Raw genomic sequence first — 27,782 nt, forward strand, 5'->3', positions numbered from 1 at the left:
AAGAGTGTGTACTCCTCTTCCAGAAGGTCTGAGTTTGGGTCCCAGCACCAGCATTGGGAGGCTCACAGTCACCTACATCTCCTACTCCAGAGGATCTGACACTCTCTTTTTGTATCTGCGGCTACCTGTACTCATGCACACATGCCTAACACACACACACACACACATAAAAAATAAATCTGACCGGGTGGCGGTGGCGCACGCCTTTAATCCCAGCACTTAGGAGGCAGAGCCAGGTGGATCGCTGTGAGTTCGAGGCCAGCCTGGTCTACGGAGCGAGATCCAGGACGGGCCCCAAAACTACAGAGAAACCATGTCTTGAAAAACCAAAAATAAAAAATAAAAAAAATCTTTTTTTCCAAAGTTACTTTGCAATGCTAGAATGACCCATCTATACTCAGGCAAAAAATAAATAAAAATATGAATGGATGTTGAAAGAAAATCTAAGGCAGCAAGTGCAATTATCAACCAGAGAGTGCGGGGGCTGTTTATTCGGTTTGAGCTTCACAGCAGGGTTTATTGAAATAAGTGTGTTTACAGATGATTACCTTCTTAATTGGGAGAAGAGTATTAGAAAAGCAGAATGGATAAAGAAACAGGAGCTAACTATGTACTGTTTACAGCTGACACGCGGAGTATAAGAACCGAGGGGGAGTTAGCAAAGGATGAGAAATGAAATAACAGACAAGCAAGCCTGTGAAAACTATTATGGCTATATTAATACAATACATCAATGAAGGGGCTTCCAAAACGGAAGACTACAAGAAAATCAGGGATACTTTATAACGAAAGAGAAGGTCAATTCATCAGGCAGAAAGTACTGAGTCTGAATGTATATGTACCAAGAACATAGATTCAAAGAACCTAGACACACAAACGGGAGCCTTAAAGGAGAAGGAATTAATACCCACAGTCAGAACTTGACTATTCATTTTGTCTTGGTAGAGCAAACAGACCAAGTAACAGCAGGGATAACAATATGCGAACAGCATTCAGCCTCCCTGACATATACAGAACACTGTATCTAAAGACACACACTGTATGTTCTTCTGAGTGCACACAAAACGCAGTGCATTATCACCAGCACGCTGGAATATAATTCAAATACACTTTAACTGAGTGGAAGCTGGTGCTGCTCACACGCCACAGATCAACTGCAAATCGAAAGACATATCCGTATTTGGAAGTTAACAAACCTTGCATTACCCAGTAAAATTAAGAACTGGATGAGTAACTTAGGAGAAATGAGAAACTATTTGAGGAGAGGAATATGGAGACACAGCACTCTAGTGTATGGATGCAGGGTAATGGCACATCAGAGGCTGCCCTTGAGTGGTACCATGAATGAGAAGAGTTAGGATAACTAAGATAGACTATTCCCAAAAGAGAAGAAGGGAAGGCATCAAAATCACAAAAGATGTGACTGGACAAGCTGAAGGGCCCTGAAAAACAAAAACTGGCTACAGTCCATTCATACTGCCAGCTCCCTGGTGGAAGAGAGGAAGCCAATGCTACAGCAAGCCAGGATCACCCAATACAATGAGAATTGGGAGGCAAAGCTACATCAAAAGGCCTCAGGTTCCACAAACCCTGCATCCGGTTGAGGGATAGAATGTGACCATGACACCTTCTATGTTCAAGTCAATATCAGAGAAGGAATCCTTTTTGTCAAGTTTCACATCTCAGACAGCTCTACCCAAGGGCTATCTTGACAGGGAGCCTCTAATCTGAACTGAGTTGCTCTGGAATCCTATAAAAACAAGGACAAGTCACACGTCAGAAGACCTGGGGTACCCCGCTATAATCTCTGGGTGAGAGATGGCCCCACAAGTTGGCTGTGGAGAAGGAAAGGATGGTACATGGACACACTGAGATGCTGAAGACAACTCTGGCTGTGAACAGCAAGGTGGCTAGTGACCCTGCCTTCTGTGGCAAGGAACAAACTACATCACCTGGAGAGCCTGAGGGCCTGGAGGCCTGCTCTAGCTGGCTACAGCATCTGGAGCTGCCTCTCTACCACATGGCTTTCAGCAGGACTGAAAATTCTGAAGCTCAGTTAAAATAGAGTACTTCACCTTCATGGTCTTCCCCATACCACAGAGTGCTCAATGCTGGGCAGAACGTGAAAGTATGGTGATGGGGCCTGTTTTCTCCCCTGTCTGTTGAGAAACACCCTTGGCTTAGACATTAACCTGTTCTATTGGTATGGTTCTCATCACCTTGACCAAATATCTGACTAAAGGCAACTAAAGGGAGGGAGGGTTGATTGTGACTCATGGTTGGAGAGCACAGTTCATTGGAGGCATGAACACGAGGCTGGTCACAATGCAGCCACAGTCTGGTGCCACCCACACTCAAGATCTTCTCCCCTCAGTTAAGCTTATCTAGAAGAACCCTCAAAGACATGCCCAGAGGTGTGTCTCCCAGGCAACTCCAAAACCTGTAGCCAAATTTCTAAATGGTCTTAATGAATAAAAAACACAGAGCCAGAAATTTGTGTTAAAGCCCGAGAGAAAGATCAGAGGAACAGGACAAAACACGAGCTAACCTCACCTCACCAACTTTGCAGCTTCCAAAGAGAGCTTCTTCCTGTAGACTCATGTTTATAGGCCTTTTCTGTTCTGTTCTCTCATTGGCTCTCTTAGCCCAGCTACATGGCCTCCTCTTCCTACACAGCTCTGTCACTTTCTGTCTGTCTGTACAGACTTCTAGAACTCTTTGGTTGGTACTGGGATTAAAGGCGTGTGTCACCACGCTTGGCTCTGTTCCCTAGTGTGGCCTTGAACACACAGAGATCCTGCCTGCTAAGGGATAGGATTAAGGGCATGTGCTACTACTACCTGACTTCTTTGTTTACTTATAATGGCTGGCCTTTTCCCTCTGATCTCCAGGCAAGCTTTATTTATTAAAGCACAAATAAAATATCACCACATTTCAGCACAAATAAAATATCACCACAAAAACCAATCATGTTGATGATGAAGTTGGATGCTAAATTCACAAACTGGGAAGTCTCCAGAGCAAGTGAGGACCTACCTAAGCCAGCAGAGGCTCGTGGAGCACAAGAAGGGAGGCTCTTATGGTGAATGCATCCTCAGGAGACAACTGATCCCTGATAGGTCTGAGCTTAGCACTAGCCTCAACAGTAGGAAAAACAAGGAACTCCAACTCCATCATCCCTTCTGCCTGGCAAACTTCAATAGTAGACGACCCAGGAAAAGAATTGATCCTTACTTTGCCTTTAAATTTTTTTCTTGCTCTTTGTATTTGTCTGCTTTACTGTATGTTTAGTGTTGTTTTAAACTTATTTTAGTTTTTAAATCTTTCTTTTTTTATTATTAATCTCTTTCCATTTTTCAGGTATTCTGTTTTTATTGTGAAATTAGATTTATGTTATCTTTCTCTGTTTGCTCTCTCAATTTCAAACTTTTCTGGACTTCTTTTATTTAACTTTGTGTCTTCTTTCATTTTTTCCTCTTTCTCTGTCCCATTCATTGCAGTCACTAATTATTTCCCCTTTACATTAACTTGTAGCTTCATAGATAATATTATCGTTATTATTTCTGTTCTATTTTTAAGGTCATTGATAGCAGAGAAGATGATTTTAATAGCTTCTTATGTATTTCTATATCTGGTTGGTGGTATTGCTTTTATGATTCCCCCCTCACTGAGTATTAATAAAAATTGAGCTCTCAGGAAAGGAGGCTCACTAGCAGAAGACCTGCACATAAAACTAGGAGAAATAGCCAATCCAATGCATGAACAAATTGCAATACAGAAATATAAGAAACATGAAAAGGCAATGTAACATGATTCCTCCAAAAAATAATAACCTGTCAGTAACTGAAACCAAAGATATTTAACATTTGAAATGCCAGAAACAGAATTCAAAACCTTAGGAGTAAAAATGATTGATGATTTCAGAGAGGACAAGAGTAAGCAGATGAAAGTACAATAGATACAAGTGAAATACGAAACATCAGAGAATATGTCAAAACCCTACTGAAGACACTGGACAATCTAGTACAACAACAACAACAACAACAACAAAAACCTCCAAGTTCCAAGACACATGCAGCCTATCAAAGTTAAATCAAGACCTATCAATTTTTAAGTATATAATGAGCCATGAGATTGAGTAGAGTCTTGCAGCAAAGAAAAGCAAAGGACCAGAGCAATTCACTTAATTCTATCAGGCCTTTAAAGAAGAAATAACATCAATGCTCTGTTGTGGAATATTACTTTAACTGTAAAGATGTGTTACATTTGTTTATGCTGCATTTGTTTAACTATGTAAAGATGTACTGCTGTTTTACCTTGCCTGCCTAAAGCACCTGATTGGTCTGATAAAAAGCTGAATGGTCAATAGCTAGGCAGTCGAGGGATATCCAGGGCTGGTGGGCAGATAGAATAAGGAGGAGGAGGAATCTAGGCTTGAGAAAATGAGAGAAGAGAATGAGGGAGAAAGAGAAGGAGTCACTCAGAGCCAGGGAGCTGCCAGCCAGCTAGACACAGAGTAGCTACAGAATGATATATAGAATGAAAGAAAGGTATAAAGCCCTAAAGCAAAACATAGACAAAGAGAAACAGGTTAAATTACGTTATAAGAACTAGCAAGAAGCCTAAGCTAAGGCCAAACATTCATAACTAATAATAAATCTCTGTGTCATGATTTGGGAACTTGTTACAATGCTCCTCAAAATGTTTAATTAAACAAGAAAAGAAATGGTGCAAAGAACTTGTTGAATAAGCCAACTTTATCCTGATACCATAACCAGATAAAGACACAAGAAGACTACAGATCATATACCACAATCAAGTTGATTTCATTCTAGAGATGCAAGGATGGTTCAACATACACAAGTCAATTAATATAAACACATCAATGGCCAGGACAGAAATCATATCTGTAACATGAATGTTAAATCGATCTGTTAATAAAAAAACCCGGTACCATATATAGGGGTAAATGTTGAAAGATCAGAGTGACAAAGGAACAATCCACTGCCACATCTTACCTCTAGGACTCCTCTGCCTGAAAAAGCCTCTAGTTCCTGTCTCCTCACATCTTATACACCTTTCTCCACCCAGTCATCACTTCCTGGGATTAATGGCACGTGTGCTTCCCAAGCAAAGGCATGAGATCTCACGTGCTTAGGATTAAAGCCACGTGATTCCCAAATACTGGGATTAGTGCTGTGCACCACCACCACCTGGCTGTTTCTCTCCTAGACTGAGTCAATCTCATGTAGTCCAGGGTGACTTTGAACTCACAAGGATTCAGACAGATCTCTGCCTCTTGAGTGCTAGGATTAAAGATGTGTGCCACCACTGTCTGGCCTCTATGTTTAATCTAGTGGCTTGTTCTATTCTTTGGTCTTCAGGCAAATTTTATTAGGGTACACATGATATTGACCTCATATCACTACACATATCTTAATAGATGCAGAAGGCCTCTAACAAAGTTCTATATCCCTTCATCATAAAATTCCTAAAGGAAGTTAGAAGCAGAAAGAGTATATCTTAACATAATAGAGGCTTCATGTAATAGACTTACATCCAACATTATAGTAAGTGTAGAAAACTGAAAGTATTTACTGCCAAACCAGGAATAAGACAAAAATATCTACCATATGCAGTCTTACTCTATATAGTGCTTTCTAAAAAACAAAACAAAACATTCAATCACCTAATAGACAAATGAACTGAAGAAGCAGTTCTCAGAAGATAGAAAACAAGTGGGCGAAAATATATAAAAAACAATGTTCAGTGTCCTTAGCAATCAGGAGAAATGCAAATTAAAACTATATTGAGCTTTCACCAGAGTAGCAGCCATGAAGAAGGTGAATGGCAGGTGATGGCAAAGAAGTTTAAAAAAACGAATCCTCTACACTGTTGGTAGGAATGGAAACCTATGCGTTCACTACGGCAATCACAATGAAGCTTCCTCAAAAATGAACAAAACCTCCACCAAAACCTCCACCAACAACAAAAAATTACAAACAGAGCTGGAGACGTGGCTCAGTGTTTAAGAGCACTGGGTCTTTTCACAGAAGACCTGGGTTTAGTTCTTAGCACCTTATAACCACCTGCAACCCCAGTTTCAGGGGATCTGATGCCCCCTTCTGGCCTCCATGGGCACTGCATACATGTAGTGCATACACATAGTTGAAGGTAAACACACACATGAAAAAAAATCAATAATAGATGTGGAGACCCATAGAAGTTTCCTAGTGAGAACTTACTCAGGGTCTGAGAATCTGAGCTTGCTTTACCCAGCAGGGCTGTATAGGGGATGATTTGACCACGGGCGTGTTTATCAGGTGTTTGGAAGGGTCTACACTTGGCTGTGTGGTGTGCTTTGATCTAGCAAGGGAAGGTCTTTTGCCCTGCCCCTTGGCATTGTTATAAAAAGCCCCATTTGAGTAAACAGAAAAGGCCATTGGGTATTGACCCAGGTCCTTCCGAAGCTATCTTGTGTTTTTGTCTTCCTCCTCTTATCTATCTTTCTATCTAATATTTTCTTATCCCTCTCTCCTCCATATAAGGACCCTTGAAAAGGTGGGAACTGGCCTCCCACAAATAGATGGTTATGATCCAGTTGTACCACTCAAGTACATATCCAGAGAAATCTAAATCAATACCCCACAGTACCTGTAGGTCCCTGTTTGTCATACCAGTATTCACAAGATATGTGATCAGTCCGGATGTCCACCAAAAGATGGATAAGAAAAGTGTATTTGAATATGTATTATATATATAATATATATACTATATATATATATATATATATATATATATATATATATAATACACACACACACACACACAAAATTATGTCACCTGAAGGAAAATGAATGAGAGTGGAAATATTTTGTGACACAAGCCAGAGTAAACAACAACAACAAAAATCAAATGATACCTATGTGAATTTTCTCTCATTCGTAGAATGGAGACATTAAAATATGTGCACATAAACCATGAAATTAGAAGGGACTAATTTCGGGTGGTGCAGGACTAATGAGAGCCAGGGAAAGACAGGGTACGTGGGGGAGGGAGAATATTAGCAAGTGCAGGCTGTGCCCGAGTGGAGACATGATATTGACCTCATTATAGCACACTCTAAGTTATAAAAACAGCTTTAAAACTTCAAGAGTGTGTGATGGTGCTGAAAAGCACCTACAAAAAGTTATTGCTGGAAGCAGGTATTAGGAAAGTCAGAAAGGGTGCTGGACAGATGGCTCAGCGGTTAAGAGTGGAAACCACCCTTGTGCAGGACCAAAGTTGGGTTCCCAGCACCCATGTCAGGTGGCTCCCAGCAGCTCTAGCTCCAAGGTGTCTGATACACTCTTCCTGCCTCCTCGGGTACCCACCCATATGTGCATAGATCCCCCTACACATACATAATAAAAATAAATCTTAAAAAAAAAAAAAACAAGAGAAAAAGGATCTTAAAAACTAAAGGTCTAGGTTTTTCATTTCAAGACATTAAAAAATGAAAAGCAAATTAAACTAAAAACAAAGAAAAGAAAAAAACCCAGCAAATTGGATTTATAAAGAAAGCTGATTGAGAAGTCACCCCCAACCAATGTGACCACCAGCAATCACTTCTCAGCTCTGGGTGCTCATCAGCAGTGCAGCCTGAGGCAAGCCAGTGAGGCCCTCTGTCCTCTGGAGCCTGCTTTGATGTACCATTGGGTGCTACATCCCAGCAGCACCTCTGGGGTTGTTTAGGATTAAAGGAGGTAAACTACACAAAACGGTGTTGTGGAATGTCTGCTGCGGCCCCTGTAATTAGTACCTTTCACCACCAAACAGCACCATGAGTAGACCTTGGGACCTGTTAACCAGGGTAACAGTGAAGCTCTTTCCTGGTAGAGGGAGTGAGGGAGCACTCACCTGTGGAGGCTTAAGGCCAATGGCAGACGACAGGGGTCTCCCTCCATCATTCTCCACCTTATAGCTTGACATGAAGTCTCTCATTGAACCTGGAGCTCATTGCTTTGGCTAAGATGGCTAGCCAATGAACCCCAGAGATTCCCTGTCTCTGTCCCTCCCCAACTCTGGGATTACAGATGCAAACCTAGCTTTTATATAATAATAACTATCATTATAATATTAATATTATATGTAATATATTGTGTATAATTATAATTTTGTATAGTATAAGTAACATTACAATATTATTATATAATTATTTTTAGTGTGTGTGCACGTGTGTGTGTGTGTGTGTGTGTGTGTGTGTTTGTAAAGGCATACATGTGCCATGGGGTACCTGTGGTGGTCAGAGGACAATGTTTAGAAGCTGTGTTTTCCCTTGCACTGTGAGCTCCAAGTATCAAACTCAGCCATCAGGCTTAGATAGTAAATGCTTTTACCTGATGAGCCATTCTCCAGGCCCAAACTCTTTAAAAATGTTCAATAAAAATATTCACATTTCTAGAAAAAAGTTGCATCAAATAAATTTTATAGACCTAGATACAGAATGGAGCCCTTCCCTCTGTTTCTGAATTTAAAAGTAAATCTTCGATTCCTGTCTGAGGTCAGCCCTGAAGAGGAGCATCACTTTGAATCCAGTGATTTACAACCATGCTTAGAAACATCTTACCAGAGGCCACTGTTCTCCAGAACAGAATTCGGATGCCCTGAGTCGCTATGAGTGACCCTGTGAAATGTGTGACCCTCTATGTCTTGTCTTAGTACAAAATGGCAGTGTGCAAGGTATTTTTCCATTTGTGCTGTACCACATTTTAATTGGCTTATGTTGTACATGCTTCAGTCATGGAGATGTTAGTTCTTAAAAAAACAAACTTGAGACACTTATCTATGTGTATTTTTATTTATGTGCACCAGAGAGCAGATACCTGCAGAGGCCAGAAATGAGCATTGGCTCTCTTGGAGCTGTAGTTACAAAGGCATGCAAGCTGCCCATCATGGGTGCTGATAATTGAACTTACATCCTCTGGAAGAGAAGCGATCACTCCTAAGCACTGACTCATCTCTCCAGTCTGTGGAGCTCTATTAGCAAAATATGATTATATTTTTCAGATACTGGACTGAGAGCCAAACCAAATTATAAATCATCAGGGATTATGAATGTTTGGGATAAAATATTTACAAATGAAGTGGGGAAGGAAAATAAAAAAAAGAAAAAACCAAACACTGCTGAAAGACATTGAAAATGGAACAGCATCCCATATTCATAGCTAAGAAGACTTAATATTGTGAAAATGTAATTCTACCCCAAAATTTCTGTGGATCCACTGGAATCCTTGACCAAAAACCCCCCAATGTGTCCTTAAGAAATAGGCTAATAATTCATAAAGAATTGCAAGCCCCCTTGAGCAGGCAGGACAATGTTGAAAAAGAACAAAATTGTAGGGCTCACACTTTCTGACTCAAACTTACTACAAAGCTACATTAATCAGAACTGTACAAACAGCATGAAAATAAACCTTCATGCATATCATTTTTTTGACAAGGTCAATTATTTTCAGTAGATAAGCCAAAGAGTAAAGAATATTTTTTTTGGTTGATGGTACTGTGAAGCAAGATACTCATATGCAAAAAGACAGAGCTGGACCCTTATATCCTACCCTATACCTACCTAAAAATACACAACTCTAGGAAGGGAAGATATATGACAGATTTGCCTGTAACACGAACCTTAAAAGATCTTATTAAATAAAAAAATCCAGAAGCCAGATATTGGAGTGAACGCTGAAAGATCAGAGAAGCAGAACAAGCCACAGCCAATCTCACCTTGCCAGCTTTTCAGCTGATCCTGTTTCCACGAATCCTCAGACTGAAAGCCTCTGAGTCCTCACCCGGAAGGGATCTCAGCTGAACTAAAGAGCCTAAAAGCTTAAAAGCCTCTAGTTCCTGGTCCTCACACCTAATATACCTTTCTGCTTCCTGCCATCACTTCCTGGGATTAAAGGCATGAGTCACCATGCCTGGTTGTTTCCAGTGTGGTCTTGAACTCACAGAGATCTGGATGGATCTCTGCCTCTCAAGTGATAGGATTAAAGGTGTGTGTGCCACCATTTTCTAGCCTCTATGTCTATCTAGTGGCTGTTCTGTTCTCTGACCCCAGATAAGTTTATTAGGGTGCACAATATACTGGGGGACATGATATCACCACACATGCCCTGACTCATCACATATGATATAGAAGTATAAAAAAAGAAAAAATGAATTTCAAAATTAAAAGCTCCTTTCCCCTAAAGGCATCACTAACGTGATAAAAAGGCAACCATTTTTAGGAGAAGATATTTGCAAACACCTCTCTGACATAGGGTTGATATCTGGAATATGGGAATAATTCCTAAACCTTAACAATAAAACAATCCAATTCAAAAACAGGTAAAAAGACTGGAATAGATATTTGTCCAAATGGCCAAATCAAGCATGAAGAGATGTCCAACTCATTAAACACCAGGGAAATGCAAAACCACTTTGAAACCGCATTGCATACATCTCATCTCAGGTGAAACAGATTTTATGACATATATATATATATATATATATATTGACTGACACTTTTCCAAAAGCCAGTGTTATCTGGGGTGTGGAGACATTACCTTGTTCCTTGTCTGTGGGAATGGAAGTTGCTAGAATACAGCATGGCAGTGTTAGAAATAATACACATTGGGACTTAAATTCTAGCATTTGGGAGACAGAGGCAGGAGGATCTCTGTGAGTTCAAGGCCAGCCTGGTCTACATAGTGAGTCCCATGACAGCCAGGACTACACAAGGAGACCCTGTCTCCAAAAACAAACAACAGCCTATAAACATTTCTCCTTATACCCAAAGATAAGTGGAGTCTTCACCCTTCTTCAAGGAAACTTCTCTTTGCAACAGATGGAGACCACTATAGAAAACCTTAGCAAATCAAAATGCAGAGTTGTAGAGCCCACTCCCAATGGCATCATGTACAAAACACTCCAGAGCCTAAGACTCAGGAAAGGTTGGGGAAGAGGAGGTGGGAAGATGGTAAGAGCCACAGGATCAGGAAGTTTGCTGTGACATTGTGTCTGTCTTCTAGTAAGGTCAGAAGCTACACCTACAGTCTGACCAACACGACTGCACACACATGAGCTGAACAAGGAGGACACCAACGGACATGCCAAAGTGGGTGGAGCAAAGCTCCTGAGGTCTCAACCCTACACAGAGAAGTACAGGCAACTGAGGAAGGCTGGGAGTGGGAGAGGAGGTCCTCCCTGGGGAAAAGCACACCATTGGTTGTCCAGTGTCAGATGGTCAGCCCCTGAGAACATGCATACAAGCAACAGCATATGGACTGAATAGGTTATATTTAGGAGTACATACGTATATACAAATACAGTAACAATTAGTGAAAGAAGAGGCCATGAATTTGAAGGATAGTAGAGAGGGGTATACCAGAAGTTCTGGAGGGAAGAAAGGGAAGGAAGAGATATAGTAATTAAATTATAATCTCAAAAATAAACAAAAAAAATAGTTCTTGTACCAGATAAACATTATACATAGAACTATTGCAAACTTTAGTTAACATTTCTAATTCTGTGTTTGTTCCCCCAAACAATTTAGAACAGGATTCTAGCAGGTATTTGCACACCAATAATCAGACCTATAATCTATAGTAATAGCAAAATCCAGAAATCACATTTCATAAGAGCAAAATTGTGAAAACCTCCCTAGTGTCTAAGAGTGAATGAACTGGTAAACAATGTGTAATAGAGGCACAAGATGGAAATGTATGCTGCTTTGGAAAGGAATGAAATCATGACAAATAATATCATATAAATGAACTAGGAAGACATGTGCTAGTTGAAATTAAGCAAAAACAAAAGTCTAAATATTGTATGAATCCACTGGTAGAAAGTACTCAGAGAAGTCCAATTCAAAGGGACAGTATATTAGAGGTTATATACCAGGTTATAAATACACCAGGTGAAATAAGTAATGATAAACACACATTTTACCATACCAGAATGTTACCAAGGTAAAACATATTTGCAAAATCCATAATAACAGAAAAACGCAATTTTCTCTCTCCCTGCTGCCCTTCATGTTTAGAGAGGAAAAAAAAAGACAGACCATCCTTCCATGACAGGGTGTCAACAATACTTTGCAGATCTTGTGCAGGAACTCACAACTGCTGTGATTGTGAGTGCATTATCTGTGTCACACCCAGAAGACAGCATTCCGCACCTCACTCCTTCCGTCTTCCGGCTCTTACATTCACTCTTTCTTCCACAATGTTCCCTGAGTCTTGGTGGGGTAGGATGATACAGATGTCCCATATATGGCTGGGCATTTAAAAGTCACTTATCTCAGTACTGAGACCAGTTATAAGTCTCTGGACTCACTGCTGATCACTGCAAAGAGGAGAAAAGCCTCTTGGACCAAAGCTGACAAGGTCACTATTCTATGGGCAGGGGCACAGCTATTTAAAAGGCAGGTTGACAGGTCCATCATGTCCATTTACCAAAACGAGAACAACAACTTCTCTTCTAGGGCCATTGGCCTCCCCAACCATGAGCTTTGACCAGGTTTAACAGTATCAGGAGTGAGCATCAAATCCAATCAGACAATGGTGCTTACCTATAAAAGACATGCTACTTTTGTACCAGGAGTCTCATCTTGCCTGGCTGGATGGGATTATTGCACATGGGGTCCACAGCTGTATAGGACTGTTTGAAAATAATCCTCCCCACAAAGGCTGCACAGTACCTTCTGGTACTATGTGGGCTAGCCATCAGGGAGGAAGCATCTATCCCTGATACAGTTTGATTTCTCTATGTCCGAAGGCCTCACCATATCATGTCTTCAACAACAAGCTATCACCTCATCCCCGTGGCATCTAACAGCAGTGGCAATTGCCCGCACTGTTTTGGGAACATCTGTGGCCTCCCTCAACAACAACTTATTTGGTGGTATCCTATTCATAGGACTAGGGTTTTGTTTAATAACCTACGACTTCTAGGAGAAGCTTTATCCACCCACATGGTACCTCTGTCCAAACGTTTTGTTTAATAAGCTATTTTGATCATCAGCTTATCAAGTGTCAGATTTCCTTAAGGGTCTTCCATACGTCATTAGTTTTGGTTGATCTCCCCCCTTCTTGGGTCCCTCCCCACTTAAGCTTTCCACCCCCAGCAGTCCTCCCTTCTCTATTTTCATATCACGTGTAAATTTCTACAACCTCTCTCTCTGAAAGAATCTTCCCCTCTCTCATGGGTCCCTTTCTACATTTCTGGGTTCTCCACACACTCCCATGGAAATGCTGTGTATAAAGTTAGAAGCTGGGGTCCACACGAGGGAGAACATGCATGTTAGAAACAAGCATATTACCTCAGCATCTTAACGGTTTTGCTGCTTCTTAAACCCTAAAACCAGGAGAGGGGAGACCCACAGAGATGAAAACCACCAGACCTGCGCTGAACTCTGTCCAGCAGCAGAAAGCAGTGATGGGAAAAGAGTTAAGTACCCTGATGAAAAAAAAAGAGATTTTAATTAAAGAAAGTAGAAAATAGCCGGGCGGTGGTGGCACACGCCTTTAATCCCAGCACTCGGGAGGCAGAGCCAGGCGGATCTCTGTGAGTTCGAGGCCAGCCTGGGCTACCAAGTGAGTTCCAGGAAAAGGCGCAAAGCTGCACAGAGAAACCCTGTCTCGAAAAACAAAACAAAACAAAACAAAACAAAAAAGAAAGTAGAAAATAATGAGCAGCTTGGACCGGGTCTCTAGCTCTCTGATGGCTCATGTCACATAGCTCCCTGTAAGGCAGGACTGTAACTCCTGGGAAGGCAGAAACGTCATGAACACTCCTGCAGTGTAAGCAGATGCAGCTGGGGAACTCTGTAGAGTAACCGAAATGTCCCCAAACTGTCATCCGACCTTTAAAAAGGACACTGGCAGTTTCATCTCTCAATGCCGAGTTTATTTAGCACAACAGGTCCACAGATGGAGTGGACTGATACGCTCATTTCCAGCACCCACAGGGCAGCACCCCGGGGCCACTGAGAAAGTCGGATTGCTTCCGCTGTTGCGCTGAGGTGGATCTGTGGTGGCTTCTCCGCAGGAGCCTCTCCACAGCTCCTGGAGTCCCTGATTTCTGGGGAGGAGATGCCCAACGGGGTAGGGAAGTTATCCTGTTTACCCAGTATGCCTCACCTCGCTAATTCATTTACCCAGCATGCCTCATGTCACTAATTCTCACAGCATCCTGCACAGCTCTATCAGCCCTGTGAGGAAGCCTAATGTTAGGGCTTTCGCAACCTCCACACAACCTCAGGGACACCATGAAAATTAAACGGCAGCACACACTGACCATCTAGGGTGGAACCTAGCACATGGCTGCAAACATGCACATCTACATACACACAAGCATACTCCATGTATGTTCCTCTGAGATTGTGGGAGTGGAGTACCTGGGTCAGGCAGACCTGGAGGCCACATCTGCTTCTTCACCCAGTGTCCTTCCACCAGCCCTTCAGGCTTTAAGGACTGGGACGTGGTCCTTGACTATGTACAAAAACTGTCCACAGCTCCAGGAAGGGAGTAAACCAACTCCCAGTCTTCAGCAAGCCTCAGTGATCCCTCAGGCTGACCCACTGGATTTGGGCAGGTTGCGCCCCTCTTCCCAGCCTTCACTTCACTGTGGGGCACTGCTCTCACCTACCCTGAATTCTACTAAACGCACTGTCTCTTGTAATAACAACCTCTCAGGCCCCAGACAGAGGTAATTAGAAATATTGCTGTCTTTATTAAGAAAGTCGATGTCTCTAATGAATGGGTAATAAATCCTTTAGGGAGACAAGAAGTTTCTAATTATTCATTCAACTCAATTGAAGGAGATCTAGCCATCAATACATCACGGCACAGGGGTCACCATGTGCGATTTTTGGTGTAAAGCTGAAGAATTCAAAAACTCTAGGAATAATTTTCCCATGTAACTTTGTGTCAAAGAGGCCGACTAAAAGAAACATAATTTATACTGGATTCAAGCCTTAGCACCAAACAAACAAACAAACAAAAACAAAAACCCCAAACAAACAAACAAACAAACAAACCCATCTCCAAATTTTATTAAAGCTATGTTTACTAAATGAATGTTTGGATTATCACACTGTTACAGTGTTGAAGACTGTATTTTATAAATACAAGTTTCATGCACAAATGTCAGTACATTACACTGGAGATCACATATTCTATAACTATTTTTAAATAGTTTTTAAGACTTAGATGTTAGGTGTTATATAATTTTTACAAAATCCTTTTGGAAGTTCTTGCTAGCAGAAAACATTGAAGACTATATCAGTGGTCATATTCTTGCCACAGAGACTTTAGGGACACAGGGATGGCTGGAAGAGAGGGGCAATCCCTTGCATTCACAGGCCTGGAGGCCACCAGGAGACCCATGGACAAGCCCCTCTCCACCAGCTGCTGTCACCACCATCTTTATTCCTGCAGGAGAGAAGCTGTAAAATGTAATAGTTGGAAAAGGGAAGCAAGGTACTACTGAACCCTGCTACTCGGTAAGCTCTGTGGGAGACCAGAGGGTCAGTGTCCTGGTTAAGACCTTGGTGGGGACAGGCTGAGGCAAAGCTAGCCATTGGGAATCTTAACCCTTCCTCCCACAGGGGCTAGAAAGTGAACACTTAACATCCCAGGGAATGAATGGTCTTAAGCATCAAATAACTGCTTCTAACCAGGTGGGCTAGAAACCCCTTCCCTCCCTTTATGAGACACTACTCTTCAATTCACTCACCTCGGCCAGACATTAGCAGTCTATCATTTGGTGAGGATGCCCTGGATCTATGCCTGGTGCTAAGACTACACAGAAACAAAAGGAAGCTAAGCATCCTACTTCCGTACAAGCCAGTGTTTTGGCTTTCCTTCGGCTGAAGTCACCTCTGCCCTCCTACCCCAACCAAGAACACCCTTCCCTCACTTCTCAACCCAAATGTCCCTTTGCTCTCCGTGCTGGCTAGTTTTACATCAACTCGACACAAAGCTAGAGTCATTTTGGAAGAGGGAACCTCAATTGAGAAAATGACCCCACCTGACTGGCCCATGGGCAAGCTTAGGGTACATTTTCCTGATTGGTGATTGATGTGGGAGGGTCCAGCCCATTGTGGGTGGTACCAACTCTGAGTCCAGAGTCCTGGGGAGTATAAGAAAGCAGGCTGAGGAAGCTGTGAGGAGCCAGCCAAACGGCAGTGCTCCACTGTAAATCACTGTATCAGTTCCTATCTCCAGGTTCCTGCCTTGAGCTCCTGCCCTGACTTCCCTGGATGATGGATGTAAGATGAAATAAATCCTTTCCTCCCCCAGTTCATTTTGGCTATGCTATGTCATCATAGCAAGTAAGAAACTGTCTCACATCTCATTTTCTCCCAGGATCTTTGTAGAGAAGCCTCTTGTCCCTCTCTTTATTCTGGTACCACCCAAGGATGTAATTAGGAGGCTGGCTAATGCAGTTTCATCTGGGTCTAGACTAACCTGTCTCCTCGTTTCACATGGCATTTAGAAGCACAGTTCAGGCATCAGGAGCTGGTGCTTGGAAACATCTAACCCATGGTCACAGCAAGTCTTCTGGCATCCTCTTCAATGACTCCCCCACAAGGGAAAGATGGGGAAGGATTGATGTTTACAGCTTGTGTGTTCATCATTCACAGCAGTAAGTGGTGAACCTGGACTTGAACCAGGGGCTGTGGGATCCCCAAAGCCTATCTGTGTTCCCTATTTACATCCAGCCTCACAGGTATGGAAGCCCAATACTCAACTGGCTCTTAGCTACATTGACAAACCTTCCACTTTCATGACTATTAATATGGATGCCTTCCTAACACATGAATATTCATAGACCTTCTGTAGCATGAAAGTTAAGTTACTACTTAAGGAATTCGATTCAATCTTAACACAGACTTCCAAACTATTACCTGAATGCCATTTTGGGTGCAGGACTTTTTTTTCTGGTATCAAATTATTTCTGTAGTAATAAATTCTTTCAGCTTCTAAGTCTCCTATAATCCATTCAGTAAATATTTAATGAGCATTTGCTATATGCTATCACTGCTCTGAACACTGGAGTTACAGAAGTAAATAAAAGAAAACCCTTACCTTTGTATTTTAGCTGGAGAAGCAGCCACAATACATTTATCTTATGATTTAAGGTAATGTTAACAGTGGATTACTGCTTTCTTGGTATTATTAGATATACAAACACTAGCCTATCAACTGGGAGTACAGGCTTACACTAGTAACCCCAGCACTGGGATACCAGGTAGGGAGATAGAATTCAGGGCCAGCCTGGGCTACATATCAAGATCCAATATTAAAAGTAACAACAACTTGTCACACATAGAAATATATACTTACAAATATGCCGATACATATTTATTTATCAATTTACTCTCTACCTTAAACAAGCTCTGTTGGAAAAGTTCATTTTCCTAGCGGGCATTCTGAAACAAGATGCAAAACAAAAGCTGAACAGAAAGCCAAGCATGCCCTCTGCACTCTGTGCATATTTTCAAGTTCCAGTGCCCAGGAAAAAGAATATAATTGGCCTGATTTAAATACCACTTGCAAACATTGACTCACTGAAGACCTCTTTGCAGGACAGGTTTGGGCATAGATGCTGAATCTCATCCCAAAGAGAAGGACCGCACCTGGACATGCAGGAGATGGAAACATGGCTCCTCATCGTGCACTTGACCTCTCATTATGCCAGCCCTGGACAGTACCAGAGCATCTTTAGGGTCTCTGAATATCCCACATCTTATTTCCTCAGGTTCCCAAATGTGGCTCCATCTCCAGACAGCTCTTTCTCCCTGTGCCATTGTCCACAAGGTCCTTCATGCCTCAGGTCTCAGATAACTGTCACTTCCTCAACCGCTCATCACTAACAACTCCACCAAGGACACTTGCAGTTCTTCCAACACACATGCTGAGTGTGGCACATTTAGTCTAGACACGTACTCAGGGAGGGTCTTCTCTGGGTATAGTGCCTAGTGTTATGGCACACACTGTATTCACGTGTGTCACGTTGCAGAGAAGGCAAATTGACTTCTCATATTCAAATGTCATCTGACTGTGATGATGTTTAAGGTCAGGAACATAGGAGGATCTGTAGAGTGCTACGCGGTTACTGCTAAGACATAACTTGCTTAGATAACAAGTCTCAGAACATGGAGAATGGCCAGCGTTTAACACTTTGTTTTCATTAGAGAGGTGGAGATACAATTCAGTCGACCACAGACACCATTTTTGAGGCGGTCCCAGGAGATTATAACAGGGCTGAAAATCCCTTTTGCCCATCAACACCTACCAAGTGTGGCAGCGTAGCCCATTCCTCATGTGTTTGTGGTACCACAGACATAAATGACCCCACTGTGGATGAATTGCTAAACGGTCTTATTAAATAAAAACCCGGAGCCAGAAATAGGGGTGAAAACCTGAGAGATTAGGGAAATAAGAAAAGCCACAAGCTAACCTCACCTCACCGACACCTCAGTCTCCAAAGAGAGCTATTTCCTGTCTACCCACGCCTATATGACTTTCTGTTCTGTTCTCTCATTGGCTCTCTCAGCCCAGCGATGTCACTTCCTCTTTTTTCTTTTTCTTTTCTTAAAACAAGAACCTTAAATTTAATCTCCTTTGTTTAGCCTTTTTCCTGACTGTTAACAACAACAACTTGTAACCAACCATCTTAAACAATGACAATTATCCAAAACTCATTGAAAGACCAAAAACCACCCACCCCTACCTCTTGAGAATGTGGGTGTCATGTTCTTAATAGCTCAAGTCAGTAGAACATGAGACACTTAATCTCAGGGTCATGAGTTCGTGTCCCACGTTGGGCACCAATTGCAGATGAATTGCTAAATGGTCTTATTAAATAAAAACTGGCAGCCAGATATAGGAGTGAAAACTTGAGAGATCAGGGAAATAGAAAAGCCACAAGCTAACCTCACCTCACCAACACCCCACCATGCAGCCGGTACTATAACAATACAGTACTGTAACAGCATGTGCAATTCTGCATCCTTCTCAATGGTAGTAAATGACTTCATTATTGGTTTGTGTATTTACTGTATTTTTTATTGTTATGCTAGAATGAAGTGTACTCAAAGGAAGGCAGGAAAACATACTGCCCTTGTGCTAGATGAGCTCATGCTCACTGTGTCCTTGATTTATATCAAGAGGTCACATAGGTCTGTGACATATAGGCCCATAGTTCCCTCTATGGCATTCGCACAATGACAGGGCTGCACACCAACTCAGTTATCTGGATGTGTCCCTACAATTAGGGCTGACAGGACAATGATAGCCTTCAGTTCAAAGGGACTATCCATAACATTTAAAGTTCTCTTTTTCTATTAATGGAGGAGATTGATATTTAAAAAGAAAGGAGGAAAACTACTGAGTTTGTTATTTGTGAGGAAGGACCAAACAGTTTGACGTTGGTGGAGAACATGATTTCTCCTTTCAGAAAAGCCATCTTGGAGGTTCTGGCTTTTCTTTCCTTTTTCTTTTCTTTTCTTTTAAGCATACAAGAAGACTCAACTAGTGATTCATTGATTTTGCTTTTAATCCAGGGATAGTCCTAATTCCAGAAGAACATGAATAAACCTACCAGCAAGTGAGCAGGTAGGCGGGTCTGACCGAGCTGGCCGTCAGCAGCCCACAGCAGGCCACTAGGCCCATGCTGCTGTGCACTGAAAGTCTCTACAAGTGCATCTGTGTGCCCCCAAGTGAGGGGACAGGAACAGGTATCTGCCACATATCCAGCTCAGGTCCCACTTCCTCTCCTGTGCCACCAGGAAACCAATATCTCTAACTTGAAACAATTCAGTTGTCACCCAGCCCATGCCCTGAAAGGTCCTTGCATCCAATGCTGTCTATACTGATAAAGACAGAAGCCCAGGAGATCAAGTTCTTGGTAAGTACACACCTTTCTATTGATCTTCAGAAGTGTGTGTGTGTGTGTGTGTGTGTGTGTGTGTGTGTGTGCATACACACTTGTATGCTCAGGTATGTGTGCAGTATGTTTATTCAGGTGTATTCAGGTGTGTGTGTAGAGTGCTTGTGTATATGGTTTCATGTTCATGAATGCTCAGCTGTGCATGCAGTACATGTAGAGCCTGTGTCTCCCCCACCCTGTGTGTGTGTGTGTGTGTGTGTGTGTATGTGTGTGTATTTAGGCCATAGGATAACTTCAGATGTCATCCATCTTGTTTTTGTTTGTTGTTGTTGGAGACAAATCTCACACTGAACTGAAACACATAAGGAAGCTGGGGATGTGGGATTATAAACCCACCATACCCAGTATTTTTTTAAAACATGGATTGTGGGGACCACACTCAGGTCTGTGTGCTTCTAAGACAAGCAGTTTACTGACTGAGCTATCTCCCCAATTCTGGAGAGTCTGAACTGTTCACAAGAACACATGATTTTAGAAATTATGACTATGGTTTATATACTAACCTAGCAAATTTCAACTGACTTGAAAAAAAAATCTCCAAAATCAAATGGTCCACAAGTTAGAGACAGTGAGGGAGAATATGAAATCATTCTAAGATCAGATGAGAGGGCAGTGGGAGCTAGGGATTTGTTGGCTGAAACAGGTAACATTTCAGTTAGTTGAGGAAATTCAGAGCATATATAGTATCACATGGTCAGTACAGATAATGACATTGTAAATTTTCAAATTGTAGAGTATATTAAACATTGTCACTATAAATACGTGAGGTGACTGCTAGTTAACCTCATACAGTCTTTCTAAAGTATATGCTATATCAAGACGCCATGCTGTACACATGTCTATAATTCTTGTCAATTTAAAATAGTGAAAGAGAGGGGCAAAGCGGGACTGGAGTTAGAGCTCGGGGTAAAATGCCTGCCTGGGACGAATGAGGAACTGAATTTAGGCCCCAGCGCTGCACCATATAGTTCAAAAGACACAACTAAAGAGTTGATGTCGTCCAGAAGGAGGACCAAGCATGGCGGAGAGAGCCAGCATCTCAGGAGACTCTGCTGATTCAAGGGTCTTCTTCCTTCCATGGCATGTGTCACACAACTGTGCACATGACATGGGAGCTTCTGGGTAGCCAGCGGTTCAGGCTAGACCAGGGTACTTGGATTCAGATTCTTATCTCTGCATCTACCAGCTAGATGATGCTTTCAAGGTATTTTGGGTACTTTCTTTAAAAATGAAAATACTGTTTATAACAACAGGTGGAAAACACGAAACCATAGTGAAATCGCACTAGTTTAAATTCCCTTTACTTGTCAAAAGACGGCTTTGCTATTTAAACACAGAGCTGAGGGGGTGCTTCTCAGCAGGCATGGTGAGCCTGGGTTACTGTAAGTAAAACTCCAAGGATGGGGTCAGTGTAATGGCTCAGCGAGTCAGGGCGCTTATGGTCAAAGCGGGTAACCTGACTTTGATCCCTGGTGGGAGGAGAGAACTGACTCTGATCATGGGTGTAGCTTCTGACATTTCTAGGAGACACAATCTCACAGCTAACTCCTGGTTCCTCTGGCTCTCACAATGTTTCTGCTTCTATCTTCAGCAACGATCCCTGAGCCTTAGGTACACGAGTCGTACTGGAGATGTATTGATTGAGACCGGGCTCCACAACTCTGCGTTTTGTTGGTTGTGGTTTTCCATGATGGTCTAGAGAATATTTTTGACATTTATTTAAAACTGTATCAAAAATAGCAAGCATGACTGAAAAAATAATTATGGTTTTGCTTCTGCAAATTGGAAAAGCATTCTATGGGCTGTTGTAACATTTTTTACTTATGTTTTAGGAGAAAAATCTGAGAACCATACGAAACCTAAATTTCAGGCTTCAATAGCCTTGTGAATCAAACATACAATAATGTGCTTCCTTATCAGCCTGCAAAATATCCCAGAGTCCAAAAGGTTTCAATAGCTATAGCTCGGCAGTCCTGAATCCCGTGACACACGCGCTCACACACCTTGAACACCACCTGCGGTGGTTAAATGAGACTGTCGACTTTTGCTCTGTTTGCTTTTTCAGCATGTCTTAAAAGCAATTACTATTCTATTACTGTTCACACAAGAGAAAATTTACCGGCTTGTAATTTAGAGGCAAGTGGGACAGACAGAGGAAAATGCAGCCACCTACTCTGGTTTCCACCTCCACGTTTCGAAGACACACATCCGTCACACCAAATGATACTCTGGGCATGTCTTCATGCCTATTCATGAGGGACTCACCAGTGAAAAGTAGGCTGAGGGAAGAAGAATGATAGAAAAACACAATGGGAAGAGGCAGGTCGGCAATGTCTTTTAAACCCAAAGTGTTATTTCTGGCCCATTAAAACCTCAAAATCCAAATGGAAGCCGCTGGTCTCTGAGGAAAACTATCAAAGCAGAACCATAATTCAAGTAATATACATCCACAGAGCATAAAGAAAACCTATAGATCTAACATTCAGAAAACTGGCTGCAGTTTTACAGTCACTAAAGAAAATAAAACGATAAAAAATCATGTGTTATCAGTCCTATGGCCTATTACTACACTCTCAGAGGGGAAGACATAACATTCAAGGGGTGTGCTCTGGGTAGTCTTTCTAGGTTACACCTGTGAGAAGCTTCTAGGCCTCTTTCCGAAGAGTTCCCCCAAGCTAGGCAACTAGGTCAGGAGAAAAGAAAGATAGAAAAAATCAGGCTTCCTCTCAGGGTGCACTTAGTGTCTATTGGAAGGGGCTGCCAAGCACTGTAAACCCAAATGTCTTTTGGGCTCTGGTTCCAGCAGGCAGCTTGCAGAAGGGGAACATGGGAATGCTTTAGGAAAGCAGCAAGACCATGGAATTAAACGCTGTTGCTTTGTCTGCCCAGCATACAAATAGGTTAATAGCACCCAGAAAGAAATCCCAACCAGGGGCCTCTTCCCCATTTTGTTCATCCTTTCCAAAAACCTTCCACACCATCTCATTAACTGACCCATGTGCTGCTTGAATCTCTTAGTGGGTTTTGTCTTTCTGTCTCAGCTCATTGATGTTAAATTTTTAAGTTTTTGGTTTTTTGCTATGTTTTTTTAAAGTGCTATTTTTTTAAAAAAATACCTTTCAATTCAATTGGTCTCCAAAGGTGAAACTTCCATCAGCTGAAAAGCATCCCTTTAAGCTTGGGAAAGCCTTGAAGAACAGACATCTGATCGATAATGCTATTGAAAATATGACCAGATATAAAGTCCCATTTATCTGTACTTGGGGCTTTTATTAAAGCAGCCTAAATCCTTTGCAAATAAGCTTTTCCAGAAAGCTTGATCAATGTAGACAGGCAGGCAGGATTACCATTGACCTATCATGCAAAACAAAACCCACTCATGTCCACGGGGAGAACTGTGGTACTTGAGGTGCTTGAAACAGACGAAGACCCCACGACTTCCTCCTCGGTTAGACAGCTTCCGAGGAGGCTATGGCTCACACTCAGCTTCATTTGCAGATGGATTTGGCTGTTCACACAAGATCGTTCAGTGCAAATATTCCTTCCTTGGCATCATGGATCAGTTGAAAAGGAAAGCTGAAAATTAGCCATATAGGAGGGGGAAAAAAAAAACAACAACCACATGGTATTCCAGTTACCAAGGAGGAGTAATTGAATGCAGATTGCCTGTTGCGTCTTTAATTTAATTTGGAGGCCTTTCATCCTTTACTTTCCTTCATTTGCAGCCAATACTTAGTGAGCTAATTTGTACCTGGTTCATTTTCCTCCTTTTATCTTATCTTTTTTTTTTTTTTTTTTTTTTTTTGTGCACCAACCGTGGAGATTAGAAGCTCTATAAACAAAAAAGATGAAGCCTGACTTGGGACATTTTTTCCTTACATTCTAAGATTTACTTGAATTTGTGCATGTGCTTAATATAAAGGGTTGAGATACAGGCCTCCACTCTGAGCTTCTCCTCCTCTTCCCCCGAGGAGCTACAGTGTTGAGCAGTTTATAGACTTCTCCATTTTCTCCAAGGGAACAGCGTCTAGACTGTATAGTCCACATAGAATCACTAATTCCAGAGGGGGTGCAGAGTGAGTCACCCCATCAACAAAACCAAGAGCTTAAAGGAACATCAAACGTCAAAGTCTAGAAAGTACACAAGAGGATGCATAAGCCTCACTAATCAAGTGGAGTGTTATGCGAGGAAAAAGGATTGTAAGAAGGAAAATGAAAACTGTAACTCACATTCATAACAAAGAAGAGCCTAATCTGTGAAAAAATGATATAACTGGGAGGAGGGGGCTGGGCAGTGCTGGAGAAAGGTGCTTGCTATAAACTGCAGTCTGAGAGAGAGGTTCAGGGGATACAGTGTGTCCCACATCTTACACTGCAAGAAAAAAAAATAATAATGCACCTGTCATACACCTATCCATAAAAGTTATACATGGTCTGAAAATATTTATTCTGAGTATTTCACTATTTCTAATTGTATGAAATGTTACTGTCTTAAAAGTTTCACTTTTTTAAAAAATGATTTTCTCTTTGCCAATACACATTTTTCTTCCTCCCGGGTCCTCTTCCTCTTATCATCCTCCAATCCCCCTCCACAGACCGATTTTTCTTCTGCTCTTTAGTACCCTCCACACAAGCCCTCCTTTCAGCGGGGAGAGTCTCAAAGGAAGACTGTATCCGAATTGTTTCCCGGCCTGTGTGTGCCAACTTTTCTACTCCTCCAGCACCTCGTGCCAGCAGGCTGAACACTGGGATAAAGGCAGCCCTTCCCCTTTCCAGTTTAGCCCCCTCACATGGTAATTCACAGCAATGCGCGCTATTTTTCTTAAACAAGACCACTCATCGTAGGTGAAGCAACTTCAGAGCTGGGCGACAAAGAAGACTTGGCTCAAAAATAAACAAGCATTCCGAGTTAAAGGTCTGTACTTCAAAACACAAGCCCTCCTGGTAGAGGAAAGAACCAACAACTCAACTTGAAAATAAAAGCCCGGCTTTAAAACACTCATTTGGTAAACTCTAATCATGGGTCTAGTAAAAGCCATGCTATACACTACACCCAGCTTATTTCTCCGGGGAGACATGAAAAGCGAGTCCCACGGAACGAGAGAATGGAGAGTCATTACTGCTTCTTTCAGTCACGGAGAGGGTAGGCACGAAGGTGGCAACCAACGTTTAAAAAACACGTGTTTGAAAACCGCGTAGACTAACATTGAACAGGAAGGGTACAGCCACTGTCCTGAGGCCAAGAAAGCAACCTGACATTGGGTGACAGCATGGAGGTTGGGGACACGTAGGGTAAGGGACACACAGATTGTTTTATGAACTCAGAACCTGCGCAGACAGTATTTCCCGAACGTCCAATTTCCTAGGGGAATAGGGGCAGCTGGGGGAGCCTTTCGGAGGCTGGATGCACAGGAATTTCAGGTGGAGAATTACAGTCCCACAGGGCAAAGATTTCCTTCAGCTGTAACTAAGTGCTGGGAAGGAAAAAAAAAACAAACAAAAAACCAGATAAAACCACTAACCCAATCTCCTTTACAGACCCACAGCATCATCATAGATCAGCATCAAGAAAGGCCACCTGCTCTACCCCTGCTGCTGCTGCTGTGCACAGGCAGGTGGCCTTCCAGGGAACACTGGCCACTTCAGCAGCAGGCGGCAGGGTGGTGCTCAGGATCTATCTCAGAGAACACTAGGCAGCATTTGCTCCAAGCAAGACTGGCCTGACAAACGCCAGGCCAGAGGTCTCGGAGAACGGTCTAGAAAAGGGGCCAGGCAGGCCATCCGGATGATGCCTGGGGCAGTAGAAGCCTTAAGGATGGGGCAGAACACTTGCCAAAGCGTTAGGAAAAGATGGAAGGAGCGCCCCCCCCCCTCCCCAATATATGTCGGTGTTTGCACCAAGGACTAATTTAGCATCATGGACTGTCTGTACCAGAAGAGATTGGTCCCTAAGTTGAGTTGTTAGTATCCCCCTTTCTACACGCTTCTTCAATCATAATCACCTGTAGGCACTGATAAAGCCTCCTAGTAAAACAAGCCCAGCTCCAAGTTTGGGTCCCATCCAGTTGGGCAAATCATCTGTGCTATTTACTGAGCCCAATCTCAGACAGGGACAGGGCAAGAAATCCCAAGGCCGACTCTTCCCAACCTTGACCACACAAGTCCCCTCAGCGCCCCTTCTCCACCCATGACAGCCCGCGGAGGCTGGGGACTGCCCATCCGTGCTGCTCCACGCTGAGTCCGGGACTGTGCGCGCAGAGGAGGACTGAGAACTCAAAAGTGCCCAAGAAGCACAAAGGGGATGCGGCCCTCCGGAGCCCCACCGCCCCTATCCCCTAGAGGGGGCCGGGCCACTACCTCCTGGAAGAGCTCCAGACTGTAGGTGTTGTCGTCGTCGGCGAAGAAGAGCACCCCGGGTTGCGCACTCTGGTGCTGGTGCCTCTGGCGCAGCCAGGCGAGGCCCGCGTTGCGCTGCTCGGTGGCGCGCGGCAGCCACGGCCGCTTGTAGCGCCGCGGCGTGGGCACGTGCAGGTGCGTGTTGGGCAGCCCGGCCCGCGCCAGGAAGCTGCTCACCAGCTCGCTGCGTGTGGCTCGATCCTCCACCAGGATCCAGTGCAGCTGCGCCACCTGGCGGAACGTGTTAGCCAGGCGGGTCAGCTCGGCTTTCTGCACCGGGCGGCTGTAGGTGGGCGTGATGGCATAGATGGTGGGCAACCGCGGCTCCGGCTGCAACGGAGGAGGCCGGGACCCGTTGCGCTTCTCGGCAGCGTCACGCCCTAGGCTGCCCCGTCGGAGCGGGACTCGGGAGCCCCCGCAGCCCACTGTGTGGGGAGAGAAGTAGGGGCGCGAAGTGAGTTGGGGCGCGGGCCTGCGGGGATCCACGTCCAGCATGATGATGACGATCAGGATCCAGGGCAGGAGGATGAAGAAGCGGCTGCACAGCGCCGACTTCATGGTGCGCGCTCCCCCGCGTCTCGGGCACCCCCCACCCTCCAGCAAGGACTAGCCTCGGGGCGGGAGACCTCGGTGTGCAGCTCGGACGGCGGCGGCGGCGGCGTCAGCTGTCAGGGATCAGCTGCAGGCGCGCTCTCCATCCGGCCCAGGGCGTTGCGGGGACCTGGGCGTGCGGGTTGGCGCAGATTCCGGGCGATCTGGAACTCCAGGCGGTGCAGAGGGACTGGCTGGAGCGGCGGGTCACTCTGGTTGAAGTCGGCGGGAATCTGGACGCAGTCCAGCCGCGCTCTGCTGGCCTCGGAGTTGTGCCGACTGCGAGCCAGGCGGTGGTCCCCGCCGCGCTCTTTCCAGAGTGCCAGCCTGGAACCCGCGAGCCGGTGTGCCTCGCCGCTCCCGTCCCGCACCGCGGCTGGTAAAGCGGCTCCGGCTGCCGGCCTCGGCGAGCGCTCTGGGACCCTTTTGAAGGCGGCGGCAGATGATGCGAGGGGGCTTTCCTCCGTCACATGCCGGCCAGTGCAGCTGCCAGCCCGGGTGGACGCTGAGGATGCTGCGCCCCCAGCTCCGCTCGCGCGCCCCGGCAGAAACCTGCGCTCGCACCCCTCGCTCTCTCCTTCTCGGAACCTCTCCCGGCTCCAGACAGCAAGATCCCAAAGCAGGGAAAGAAAGAAAAAGCGAGGGGGCGGGGACGCTGCAGACTCCAGCGTCCTCCCAGTGCTCCTGTGGGAAGATAGCAGCGCTGCTACTGGCGGAGAGGGGTTGCGGGGCGGAGGCGGGAAGAGCCCCGGCTCCCTGCGGGGTCTGAGCCCGGTGTTCCCCGCGGCCAGAGGCGGCAGGAGGGAGGATGGTCCCTG

At 43.9% G+C, this 27,782-nt stretch overlaps 1 protein-coding gene across 1 annotated transcript in view; it reads right to left on the reverse strand.

Moving 5' to 3' along the window:
* Positions 1-26,931, reverse strand: part of B3gat2 (beta-1,3-glucuronyltransferase 2) — an 83,027-nt gene extending 56,096 nt beyond the window's left edge. Inside the window, exon 1 of the mRNA XM_059281467.1 lies at positions 26,335-26,931. Within this exon, the coding sequence (XP_059137450.1) occupies positions 26,335-26,931 (597 nt within the window). The remainder of the gene's footprint in view (positions 1-26,334) is intronic.
* Positions 26,932-27,782: the final 851 nt, after the last annotated feature.

This window comes from Peromyscus eremicus, chromosome 16_21 (genome assembly GCF_949786415.1).
Source record: "Peromyscus eremicus chromosome 16_21, PerEre_H2_v1, whole genome shotgun sequence".
In the NCBI taxonomy this organism is placed as follows: domain Eukaryota; kingdom Metazoa; phylum Chordata; class Mammalia; order Rodentia; family Cricetidae; genus Peromyscus; species Peromyscus eremicus.